The sequence below is a fragment of the Amblyomma maculatum genome, chromosome 2 (assembly GCF_055883805.1).
Source record: "Amblyomma maculatum isolate TAMU_Amacu chromosome 2, ASM5588380v1, whole genome shotgun sequence".
Classification (NCBI taxonomy): domain Eukaryota; kingdom Metazoa; phylum Arthropoda; class Arachnida; order Ixodida; family Ixodidae; genus Amblyomma; species Amblyomma maculatum.
The window spans coordinates 152,992,083-153,005,582 of NC_139345.1; the positions used below are offsets into that span (position 1 = coordinate 152,992,083).

Here is a 13,500-nt window from a genome sequence, read left to right on the forward strand (position 1 = left end):
CCTCCAGCAGACAGAAGCAGTTGCGTTTGCACCACCTGTCTTCAGTAAAATATTCATTTCAACAGGGGATATTGCTATTATATAGAGGTAGCCGAACTCTCTATGTGGCGTCGTAATAACTGTGTTGCTGCGAGCACAATGTATTTAGCTTGCACAGTGTTCATGTTTACCGTGGGTCTCGCATACAGTCTTGGTCTTTGAGGTTGCTTTGAGAGAGGGTGTTTTTTTCCTCGTTTAATACTCGCTGGCCTACTGACTTGCTTTTGAGATCAGCACAAGTCTGTACTTAAGCTTAGGCGGAGTCGCTCTAGCGTGCACACCTTGCTCTTCATTGACAAATCTGCGGTTCCTTCTGCACTAGCCCAAACCTGCTGTAATGTGTATTAAGGGGAAAGGGCTCCTCAAAGAGGCTGAAACAGGTTCGTTATGGCACCGCTTTAAGCGTAGAAGTTCTCCTGCGCCAGTGGTACTATGCCTTTCTGTTTTTACAGCTGCGTATATAAACTGGGAAGCTAAGGTAACCATGTATAAAAAAATTAAAACCTCTGACCGAAGAATGATGCAAAAGACATCGTTGATCGGCAGTAGAGTGCACTATTGTTGCGCATGCACTATTTGATGGCTTGAAGCACCGCAGCCCCGGTACGCGGTAAAGAGTGAATTGTCAGAGTGTTTTTCTTTTTTTAAGGCTACACTAGGATTGCAGTTTTATTCAAGAAAACCAAAATGCATTCCACCGGCAACGTATTACAAAGAGCTTGCGAGGCATATATGCAATGTCGTGCTATGAATAATTTCATATGCAGAAAATTCCATATATAAAGTGTAATGTTTCTTTCTCTTACAGGGACCTTAGCTGCTTGAGAAATACAATACACGTTAATCTAATGATTACATACTTTCTCATCTCAATAACGTGGATCATCACGGCGACGCTACAGTCGGTGCCTTTACCTAATTTCCAGCGGGTAAGAACTCGATACTTTTTCTTTAAGAGGTAAGAATGTAGTGACATTCAACGATTTGGCTTGTCCCTCAGTTTGTCTAATTTTACTGCTGCTGCGCTCAATACTCTGTCATTCATTACATGTAAATGTGAATGCAAACAATGCGCAATAAACGCCTCAAAAATATAAATATTTATTGCATGAATGATGGCAATCCATTTCGTCAAATGCGTTTGATAGTTTTATTTTTTTAACGAGCGGCCGTGTTTACAGGCGGCCTGCGGACTTTACATCGTGCTCACTTATCTGATGGGGACCAATTTCTTCTGGATGTTCGTCGAAGGCCTCTACCTATACATACTAGTTGTGAAGACGTTCTCTGTGGAAGTGGTGCGAATACATGTCTACGCATTCATAGGATGGGGTGAGTAAATTTGGGAGGTGTCTATGAGCCACGCTCGACGCGGTATCAGTTGCTGGTATTTTTACACAAATAATAATGGCGGGCCAAAGCAGGATGGTTGTGTGGAGTAGAGCAGGTGAATTGTCTTTAGAGACATAATTCTCGACAAATTTTATGACGCCTTCTTAGTTAAACGGGTTTCAAGAAAACTGTACTCAGTGCTGCAATTATTTGTTGGTCCCAATTTTAATTGCTTGGCAATAAAATGCGGCAACGCACTTTCATGCAATATGGGAATCCACACATTAACGAATCTCACGGAGCTGAAAGCAAACTTTTCTTAAGCAGAACCGACATCTAAATTACGTCGAATAGTAAATTATTGATTATTTTACTTCCACTTACGCGGCTTCCTAACGAAGTGGCTTCCTAACGTTCCTTACATCGATAACATCAGATATCGATAAGCTCATGTCAACTGCGCATTCAGCTATTTGTCGCGATAAGCTTGTTCTAAGTTTATGTTCTACGTGACCTCACCGCCTATATTTCTTGCATTAGCAGAACGTTTTTTTTATTTCGCTACTAACACAAAGCTTGCGCCTGGTGTCTCAATTTCAGGACTACCTGCTATCATCACTGCCGTCTGGGCAACCACGAAGTCCTACCTAAGCACCAGACACAACGATTTGAACATCTCGGACAGCATGTATGAAAAGTCACTTTCGTCTATAGTCTGCCGAGGCTTTGAATGCAGCGTTAGTGTATATTAACAAGCGGCGTTGTTCGGGTGGTTAAGCATTTTTGTGTACGTTTTTTATTGTTCCCTAATGTAGAGTGCTGGCATTAGACTCTTGGAAATGTGCTGAGCGTATTTCTTATCTGCTGATATCCGCATTGAGGCGTTTATTATTTTTTTTCGGAGCTATTTTTGATCCAAGCAAAGCAGTGAACATATAAGGTGCTTTTAATTGTGCCTTCGCTGCCGAAAACGCTACATGAATTCCGGTCTAAACTGTGGTGCCCTTTTTTTAGCACCACACCATGACACTCTACATTCACAAGTGTTTTTAAATTATTTGTCACATCACACATTTTTAATTGTTTCAATCTCAAAGAACAGAAATATTAGGATTAAGAAAAAGGGTACTTCATCTGCATTTCCCATCTTTGCTGGAATATTAGCAATACGTACCCTGTATGTTTGGGGAATTCGCAACGAATTACATTTAAATAAAGCAAGTTTGATGAAATCGCCCTCGCATGGAACTCTGAGAAATGCTGGTCCCAGTTAGGGCAAAAATTGCTGGCTGCGTGAAGGTGTGCAAAATGCTATCTCTGCGCCTACCTATTCGCCGGTGTTGCTGAAAACGCGGCTGGGCTTACCGCATCGGTATTGCCAAGTCGTGCCTGCAAAGGGACCCTACGTGCGATGGGCCCTTCATCATTTTTGATGCCGAAACGCACTCATTCCTATTGAAGGAGGATGGTGCTCTAAATTGAGTTGTTGTTATGGCACGGAAACGCCCCGGGAGTGCAAATTGCGCAAATACATGCGCGAGCATTTTTAATTTTTTGTGAGAAGGCCAAATGAGTAGGATAATTCTTGCATCAAACTGAGGCAAAGAAAATGTACAAGAGCTGCCAACTTCCAAAAGCATATGAGTACTCTGCAGCGTCCATGTGACGCAGATATTGCTGCGCAGTGATTCGGAGAAACAAAAGACTGCTGTGTATGACGGGACAAGGAGCATTTCACATTCTGAATAATACGAGACGTGCTTGTGGCTTTTACAATACCGATTTTGAGTCGTTCTGTTTGGCTCAGTCTCATATGTAGACATCTTCTCGGAGCGGACGCTTTTACATCGGGCTTTGCTCCTGAATGTGGCACTGTGGAAGCAGTCTATGCGCTATGCGAAGGGTGTCTATCCTCTCGTTAGACAGCTAGCTGGAGCGCTGCATGCAGAACACAAAGCTCTGTTAGAGGCTGCCTACATCTGCGCAAGTAGAAAGAAAGTCGATGTAGAATGCGTGAAAGAATAAAAGGGTTACGGTACTCACAGGCGCTTTATGCTTAAGAGATGACTGTCCTTGTTTCTTCTTCATTAAATTTTCAGATGCGTTTGGCAGATGAAGGACCTGTACGACTGCATCTTCATCGTTCCGGTCATCGGGGTGCTGCTGGTAAATTTATGTTGTCACATATATTCTACTGCGGAGAGGTGTGACGTATCTGAAGCATTCTGCAGCGCAGAGCTCACTGATGCGCAGGTGTTGTCTGTATCTGAGGACTGGCTGAAACTAATTTTTGCACCTGCGAGCTATTCAGCATTGTCTGTAGACAATTCTTAATGAAATATTCACGCCACTTATTGTGGACACGTCCGCTGTCCTTGCTGCTTTCCGTTCTTCTACCTATTATGTTTCAGGCGCTCGAAAGCAGACCTGTTTTCTAACAGTTTCCTTGTTGGAAAGACGGACGCCTTCATTATTTTGCATAGCTGTTTTTGAATGATTTCTTTAATATATCATTTCTCTTTCTGGATCCACAGGTCCTTAAATATATTGCCATGATCAATGATATTAGGACTTAACATTTTTATTAGTTACCCATGCACCGCCAATCAAACTGCAGTCAGTGTAAGTTGAATATTACTTAAATTAAATAATAGCCGTAGTCGTTCCCTCGGATTTGCCATAACATATTTCCCAAATGGAAGTTAGGGCGATTGTTTCATGGGGAACAGTGTTTACCCCTGCTGAAGTCCGTGAAGCTTAAGTCGTTAAGATCAGATTGTAATGGTCTGAATGAATGACCTGTAGCATTGATGAAATTAATGATCCTGCTGGCTAGCAGTTACGTTTTTAAGAAGGGGCGGGGGGGGGGGGGGGGTAATGGATATTGGCACTTCACGCTTGAGAAAGACAAAAAGGAAGGAGGCGAAAGCGACAGGCTTTAATGGGGGCGTGAGTGCTATGTTGGGACGTCAGCAATGATCAGTTAGAGTCGGCTGGTGTGCTTTCGTACCACAACTGGCACAGTGATGAAACAAATATATCGATTACGTATGACTAAAATAGGTGACCATTCTGGTTAAGCTACCTAAGAATAAGCTTTCGAACATACCTATAACGCTTAGCGCAATTCCGGCTTTCATGAGCTTACACAATACCTGAAAAAGGGGGCACCAAAACATTGGACTGCAGTGGACTGCAGCCTTAAGGGCCAGAGTTCATGTTTGGATTCGCAGGATGCTATTTCGAGACAGTAGGGACGGTAAATAAGAATAACCGACACAAAATTCACAGGCTTTCGAGCTGTTTTTTTGGCGTCGTTAGGAACTGGATAAAATACATATGCTATAGTGAGATTGTTATGTAGCAGCTTCTCCATGATTCAAAACGCAAATATATATATATATATATATATATATATATATATACAGACAAGCAATATTAACAAATGAGTGAAATTACTACTTCTGGCGTTGGGGCAAAGTACACTGAATGTAAGAGGTGGTTACGTATGGAGAAGTTGGGGATAATTTATTACAGCTTTGCTAGTTTTTGTCCATTGATATCGACAAGGCCGTTTGTTCTTTTTTGTCTTCGGTCTCCAACGAAACAGGGCCGTCGCATCAGGAGGTGAAACCGGAGCCTCGGGCATAGTTTTCAAGTGATGTAATCACTGATTTATTCCCTATAGCGCGTGTGGCTAAAATAGGACGTCTCACGTTACTCATGGGCGTTCGGGAAATGAACGCTCCGCTGAGCTCCATTATCACAGGCACAAGTCATTATCATATGCCGTGCGAGCATTTCACAACCTTCGTTTTGAATTCGATTGATGAAGCACCGGCTTTTAAGTTTGGTTTGCAGAAGGAACTGTTTGACTCAGATAAATATGTTTTTGCTATCACTCCTGCTCTGGGGGGCGTCTTCGCTGCCAAGTCTTATTTCGGCTTCCAGAAAACAGCAAAATATCTTGCAAAAGGCGCCTAATTCCAGCATCCTGTCATGGCAGGGAGAAGCCACAACGACCCCCAAGATGTGCGTCCCCTTAAGCATACTGCAGTTACATAGACCATCGTTAGGCTTAGGATGTTAAGCAACAAAACCAAACACCTAGTATTGTGCTTTTGATTAGTTTAAGACCTAAAGCAATAGTTACCTCATAATCCCCATGAATTCGCATACCTTGAAAGAAAATGATTTATTACCCACCTCAAAAACTTGAGCGCCGTTGCTTTCCTAATTCTAAAGATTTCTTCGGGAGAGATAGACACAGCTGCTATTATTTTGTGGAAGAAAATGCAGACGAAGCAAATCGAAACAGTCGGCACGTATTCGCCTCTTGTGCTAGGGGCATTAAGACGCGAATTGCTTTCTCTGATACCAGTGCTGCTTTATGCACTACCAGCGTGCGCTTTCAGTTGTATTGCAGATTGTGTGGCATTGCTCTGATAAGTCCTGCCAAATCTGCCGACATCTTTTCAAGATTTTTGAAGATGGGCTTGTTCTTGGAACCCAAGGATCGCTTCCGTTGAATTCTCAGCTGTGCTACTTTGTGGACAGCACTGCGTAAGCTTTTCCCTCCCCTTTGCCGAAGGGGTTTCCATTAGAGCTTCTGAAAAAGATGACATGGTGTCGGTGCATGTTATTTTCCTGAACGCTTCCCGAGCATGATGTGAAGGACGAGTGCCTCACATGACTGCCTAAAATGAAGTGGCTACCTAACGTAGGAATGGATTCAGGGCTCAGTCACCGCTTCGCGCACTCTACGTTTTTTCTTCTCGTCCGTCGTTTTACTCTCACCACTCAAGAAGTACACAGAAAATCAGCGGCTCAGCACATCGGCAAATTCTACCGGGGACTAATTCCGTACTCTCAACCTACGCTGCCCATTTACCATTTTGCAGCCTTCCGCAATTTCTTCCTTTGATACGTGTTGCATTGGTGTCCATGCTATTTACCATATGTAGTGGCCACAAACTTCCTTAAACAGTTTGAAAATTTGTACGAAAGCAGCACAAAGAGCTTTTTGTGAGTGTTTGGTGGCGCTTGATTAAGTTTTTCAACGCCATGCCCTTTTATTTATTATCTTGTTCTCCAGGATACATCACGCCGATAATAATTGCTTTTCAAATATATAACTCGTAGAAAGCACCTGTAGAAATGGCGCTAACAGTGCGGATTCAAATGCGTGATTACTGCCTCATTCTCATACACTCTACTAGCACCGTTTCCAATATATGTTATTGATGAATTTGCCAGGCTATTAATACCCCAGCCCAGTATTTTGACGTTCTATTCATTTAAAATAATCGAGACAGCTCGTTCTGTTCAAAAAGCTTCGGCCGCCTTATCCAAGGTGGAGAGACTAGCCCGGGCAGGAGTTGGTTTTGATTGGAACATTGCACTTTGAAAATGTTAGTTTCTTTGAGCTACGAAATCTGATTGAGTGATGTATAATTTTCGTTATGGGCGTATACCAGAGCTGTGTGAAAGTTATCAAGTTATTATTCCTTCATTTAAAACAACGCATATTATACAAATGTGGGAATACAACCCTTCATCTGCACTGTACCAATGTGGTGCAGCTTCCAGGATTCGGCATTGCAGAAACGCCGTTTTCTGTTAGGCCACGTTAAGAAGAAAGCGCCTTTCGCCCTTTGCTCAAACTCGGAAGTCTCTGATTGTGACAGGCAGGAGCGCTCAAGCAGAAGCACATAACGTATTCAACGTCTTGCCTCTTTGGATTTGTTGTCGGTTGTTGAGCGAGACATAATAAGAAAGTAGCGAGGGAGGTCTTTAATCTCATGCGGTTTGTCCTCACGCTCAAGCGTTTCTTTCTCCATTCGCTGTTGAGTAAGAACAAGAGGAGAAATAGAATTCAGTTGAAGCGAACGTAATTACAATGCACGTGTCGTATGCTGTCGGATACACCTGACCCTAGATTGCTATCAAGAAGGCTTAATATAGACGTTTTTCGCTGCGCTGACTCTTATTATACCGAATACTATTTGAACACTAAATCTTTTATTTTTGAAAGTATCTGTAATGTGCTGTTGCTCTCTGGCAAGTGGAATTCGCAGAAAGGTAGGCATTACGAAAGTTATCGAGATTATTAATGAGAAATTTGCTATTGACAATAATTTATAAACGTTGCGAACTACAACCACCTGCGCACAGTTCTACTTTCAGTACAAAAGTCATCAGTTTCGTACACAAGCCTCGTTATTATATTTTTTGCTCAAAGCTTACGCTTTACGCTTTGAGCAACCAAACTTAAAAAGATGATAATATTTTGAAGTAAATTGATCGTTTGATTATTAAGGTCTGTAAGAGCAACACTATTTAAAAAAATTAGGACCTTTTTAGTTTTTTTCGGCTGCTTAAGAAATAGAGCATTCTAGTCTCCTGTAAAACCAATGAAGGAAAAAGCTACGATTTTATGGCACTTTCCTGCGGTCCGCAAATATCACCGTTAAACTGTTCGATTACAAAATACCGAAGGCCAAGTATACAAAAATTGGCTTATAACCCTACTGTGCGGGACCCTTTTTCGATTCGTTACTTCGTTGTTGCTAAGAATAAATGTTTTAAGAATAGAAACTTTAGTTCCTGCTGTTTTATTTCAGCTGCGAAAAAACGCGATTGAGAACAGTATATATTTTATTAATCTTGATTTATCCTCCCAAAGCACCATGCAATTAGGCCACATCCATAGGCTTTGTAATGTTGAAACTTTGGATGGTATGAGAACAGCATGTTTACCGGAGAAAAGGACGTCGCTGCATTCATTGAAATGCTCTGCAAGATGAGATAGCAATATTGCTTATCTGAAGATCCATTCGGTTGAATTGACAGTTAGTTGCTCTAAAGTAACCGCCGTCTCCCTTTGAAGGGATATGAATCGCTACGCTTACACGCGTGTGCTGGGGGCTGTCCTATTTTCTCGGCAATAAGTCCTCCTTGCTGTATATTATATAGCTCATCTGTGTAGAGTTCATCGATGTCTCTTTCACAGCTTGTACTATAACAACCTAAATACCTTTGAATTCTCAGCGTATACATATTTTGTATGCACCCAAATATAACTAGTAATGTTTGGGGGCTTTTTCTATTTCCTCAAAATACAAAAACAGACGAGAGGAGAAAACGAAGGCGAAATCATGAATGCGCAAGACGGTATAAAAGGAATTTTGGGGAGCTAGTAAGATTTAAACAACACTACAGTTTTTTAAGCTCATAATGCTTACTGAATCATGATTTATATTATTATCAACAATGTGTTCCTGCCCAGTATGTCGGGAAAGCACACTCAAATCCTTTCAGTCCGAGATAATATCAATGAGTTTGCTAGACACTCCGTGTAGAATGAAATGCTACAGAAGGTAAGGCGACCATGGTGTCTTTGCCCGACAACACTGTTTTCAACGTGGCATTTGTCAATAGGAAATCGCAAAACTTAAATTGTCCGATGTTTTTAATTGCGTTAGCTCTGCTAATTTAACCTTGTAGTTAAGGCCCCTCCGCAAAAAAAATATTTTAAAATAAAATTCAAAACATGCTTCTCGAAAGAAAACAGCTTTGAGTGGCTGCTGAGCACGATTCAAATGCCCTATAAAAGGATATGTGCCTTCTACACTAAGCCAAGACGAAAACACATTATTTGGGACTTACTTTAGTCCGCACTATGAATGAAAGATTTTTGTGAATTAAATATATCAATATCCCGAGCTATTCTGCGCGACGTTATCCTCTAGAAAAAAAAAAAAAAAAAAAACAGAATTCAACTCCATCATAATGTCCCACAGTATCATCGCTCTGCGCTCCACTAAGGAAAAGCATGCATGCTTTGGGCTAAAATACTGCACATTTCCGCCAGTTGTGTTATATATTCGGACATCACGTGAATTTTAGGGAACCGTATATTAAAACGAAATAACAACACTGTTCACATTATTTTTATCTATATTTAGAGCCACCCATAGTATTGAGCTCCGGTGCATATTTTATTTAGTAACTTCTCTTGCTGCCTTTATCTGCATACTCTGTTTATTTTTTACCTTATGATTGTTTTCGTAAATACCTTTAATGCTCTTTAATGTTGTAGTCATGCCTTGAAGGAATATTTTACACCACTGCGAAATGTATAATTATGCTTTTGCTTTATGAACTTACTACTAAGAGCTCCTTGTGTCATCGGCAACTGTGTAACTTACACCTGCAGCATTCTTACTGTGTACTGCGTCCTAATATTATAAATGTTTGACTACAACTGAAGCAAATGAAATAACACGGAACATACAGTATATTACCCTTTTTCTTACGGCGCTTAGCGCTGGTTTCCAACAAAATTTGTAAGTTCATCAGGGAAATTCAAGTACACTAGAAAAATATTTTTCCTGAATTTTGATATAAAAATATGCAAACAAGTAGACTTTTTTCAGCATGCGGTTTGTTTGCTGCTTTTTATATAAGCTTCACTATCGCTATCTAAGTCTCTGTCCCTTCAATCTAAGCTTGTGGTTTTTCCTCCAGACAGTGATGCTGTGATAAATTCTGCTAATCATTTGAAGATCATAGTCCTTTAGGCTAATAAAACCAGAATGGCCAGGACAAACAGTACAAGACGAGGTAGGCGCTGGATATCTAATACAACGTCGGTGTATGAACGGAGAAGGAAGTCGCGGACAAGTGTAGTACATTTCAGCACACAAATAATCGGATTCGTTGACTGAAAGGAATTGAAGACATGCCCCTTTTCATACGGTTGAAACCGAACTAAAATGATAAGAGAGGAGATAGGCTAGAGGACGCGAAAACGTAATGATCACTGCAGCAAATGTCCTTTTTTCATAAATCAATTTAGTTGCAATGATTACTTGAATAGCCTTTTAACCAAAGTTGTCCAATATATGTGGGGAGTTCTCTGTTCCCTATTCTATTTGTTGTTTGCAGTGTACAGTGCATCACTTTGAGCTATGCAGGCTATTGAAAAAGAAGGTAGTTTATTAAATTTTACCAGGCAGTGAGTGTGCCGCCGCTTATTCATTCCCCACTTCATGCCCTGCAGTTCAGTTCCCCTCTGGTGTCGCTGTATTATTGATAGCAATCGCAGGAAAGCCAAATTCTTTTGCTTATGCTTCCTTTTAGAATTTGTAGTCCAAAGTGCAAGAGGAAAACGGTTCCGGCCCTCGTGAAAGATTGTAGATTAGTCGTCAATAATCAATAAAAGTTTAAATCCGGGGAACAGTGACCACCTTTGAGTAACTGCTTGTTCGCATCTTGGTATAGATGGTGTCTCCAGCTTTAATTTCATGTAAGCGATTTACGCAGCGCATTGGAGTAGCTTACTAGGGGTGGCATAATTTGAAAGGGAATGCTCTCCTCGAGTTCTCTAAGAACGATGATGCAGTTGAGCAGATACGTACATTTCATCACAATTCCATGGCGTATTTTCTTCCAGACGAACATGTTCTTCTTGGCCGAGATCATGTGGGTGCTCATTACGAAACTGCGAGCAGCGAACACCGTCGAGTCTCGTCAGTACAGGTTAGTGACCAGGTGTCTGTTGTGTTGAAGTAACACTGACGCTGTTGCTTGTGAGTTTCATGTGATTGCGCACTCTAGAGGCATAAAAACACTGTTATCTCACTGAATTCCGGCACGTTTTCTTCCAACCCAACAAGAACCCAACCAAACCCAGTACCTTGCCTACTGAACTTCGTATGGAAACTACAATATTTCGCATCAGCTGTTTTCCGTAAACCTTAGACAGATAAGGAGCATCTGCGTGAAACATACCGTCGTAACACTGCTGCAAGACACTGGTCCTCTAGAATGTGCTCAGTTCTTTTTGAAACCAGGCGTGAATTTCGCATCGAAATTATTTCTCGCATACTGACGGCGCTGATGAGCACTGGTAACATTTTCGTGGCAGGGCACACCGTTTCCCGCATTTTGCATAGCAGAATACAGCCTTTGTCTGCGTGGAATCTCGCAGTCGTTACACACTAAGTACACTTCGATGACATTTCTCGATCGCACGATGGCGGGGTTCTTCCAAACCTTTTTACTTTACATTTACTTTGCATCGCGGGAAGGTTTTAGGTAGTCTGAGAACCGGAACCCCAATCAAGGAAGCTTGGATAGAATTGATCACAACATAATCGAAGGCTCACACAAGCGATGGAGTAACGATCTCGTCGTATTTCGTGGAACCTTTAAAACGGGTCTGGATCAAGCTTTCTGCTGAGGAATGTAAAACACGAAACTGTTTTCCGTAGGGGTCAGTGCCCTTTTTTCAACTTTGTGCTCTTATTTGTTTCCAAAACGTCCAGGCAGTCCCCTCCGTCATGGGCCGTGGCCCGTGCCGCTAACCGTAAAACGGCAAGGCAAGTGGCTGGATTTCGTTACTGATGAAATGTAAAATAACATGGCTGCACTAATCAGTGGGAACTGCACGGGTTTCCCGCGTTCCACGGACAGGACCGTGCAGGGAACAAGGCCTTCTATAAAATTAAAAGTAGCTTGCCTTGCATTGCTGACACGCTTGCTACACTGCATTTGCCAATGCTACCGCATATGTTTGCTTTCGGGACTAACTGCATGTACTGGCAGCGGTGCTGATTGGTGAACTTTCTCTAGGTTGAGAATGGTGCGGAACATCATAAAACACTGCTGCACGAAGAGTTGAGGAATATATAGCCAGGCAAACCATAACTGCTTCATTTGCATTGACCAGTCGTTTGTGTTTGCAGTGTGTTATGCGGTGTTTGTCGGTCTGTATAAGTTCGGTCTGTATAAGTTCTGTATAAGACGCCCGACTACTCCGGCGCAGTAGTCGGGCGTCTTAACACTGCACTACCCCTGCGGGGCTGTTCTGTGGACGCCTGACCCAAGCCGTAACAGAAGGGAGGAAGGTGGCAGGAAAAGTGGAAAGAGATAAAGGGGTGCGGAGTTGAGGGCTCCGGAGTAATTTTGACCACATGTAGATCTTTAACGCAGGTGGTGAAGGGTCGCAGTTCCTAGCTCTACGGGACTGGGACGGTAGGTCAACGCCGCTTGCGGCGGTGCCTAGCCAGCCACTGAATTGTATCTGTTGTAGGCCGTCATTGCACCCGCCACTGCTTTGGTGGGGGACGATGGCTGTTGTTGCGGCGCGCGTCCTTCTCTCCCTCTTCTTTTCCTTTCTTCTCTATCTTCTCTTCTGTCGCACGAGGCAGAGGAGGTGGGTCAGCCACAGAGCCAGTAGTAGGCCCGTGCATTTTCGTTTCCTTCTTTCTACAGCCACAATAACAGCTTCGTCTTCACGGTTCTTGAAGCTGTTGCTCGTTGCTTAATAATTTTAGAAGGCACTTTAGACCACAAAAGTGCGATGAGGTGAAAGTCATTGTAGTGCTGTGGATCGTAGCCCTCCACTACTGCTCCTCTATCTCCCTCTCTTTTATCACTCCCACCTTCCTCCCTTCCTTTACGGCGTGGTACATGTGTCCGCGGAGTGTGGGGTGGTGCAGTGGTAAGACGTCCGACTACTGTGCTGGAGTTCCCGGGTTCGAACCCGACCTCGGCGGCTGCGTTTCGATGGAGGCGAAACGAAGAAACGTCCGTGTGCTGTGCAGTGTCAGCGCATGTTAAAGATCCCTAGATGGTCGAAATTACTCCGTAGCCCTCCACTACGGCTCTCTTTCTCTCTTTCCACTTTATCTCCCACTTTCCTCCCTTCCCTTGTGACGTGGTTAAGGTGTCCACAGAAAAGAAGCGAGACAGTTACCGCGCCTTTTGCTTTCTATAAATCAATCAATCAATCAGTCCGCGCAGTATTGTAACAGATACTGCGCTTTTTCTGTCCAATAAATCAATTTCAAACGCCACTGAAGTCCACTGCACTAAAGCCTCCTAGACATCTGGGTCTTCTCCTGTTTGCTGTGTGGTGCGCATACCAGGAAGCGGCAAATGCAAGGCGCCGCACGGACGCTTGGATCGGACGCCCGGCCGGGTCAGCTTCGTATATCTATGAATCGCCTGGTGACGTCATGATTTGTCGCGACGGTACTTCGCTCGCCCCCTTGTTGAACACAATCAGCCTTTTAACGCATCAAAGTTTAGCGGCGTTCTTCAATTTGTTTAGAGGAAAGG

At 42.8% G+C, this 13,500-nt stretch overlaps 1 protein-coding gene across 1 annotated transcript in view; it reads left to right on the forward strand.

The window, feature by feature from the left end:
* Window positions 1–13,500, forward strand: part of LOC146200197 (diuretic hormone receptor-like) — a 235,591-nt gene that overhangs the window by 201,170 nt on the left and 20,921 nt on the right. The window contains exons 7-11 of the mRNA XM_084595418.1: window positions 848–968; window positions 1,221–1,371; window positions 1,972–2,059; window positions 3,471–3,537; window positions 10,829–10,914. Of these exons, the coding sequence (XP_084451544.1) occupies window positions 848–968; window positions 1,221–1,371; window positions 1,972–2,059; window positions 3,471–3,537; window positions 10,829–10,914 (513 nt within the window). The remainder of the gene's footprint in view (window positions 1–847; window positions 969–1,220; window positions 1,372–1,971; window positions 2,060–3,470; window positions 3,538–10,828; window positions 10,915–13,500) is intronic.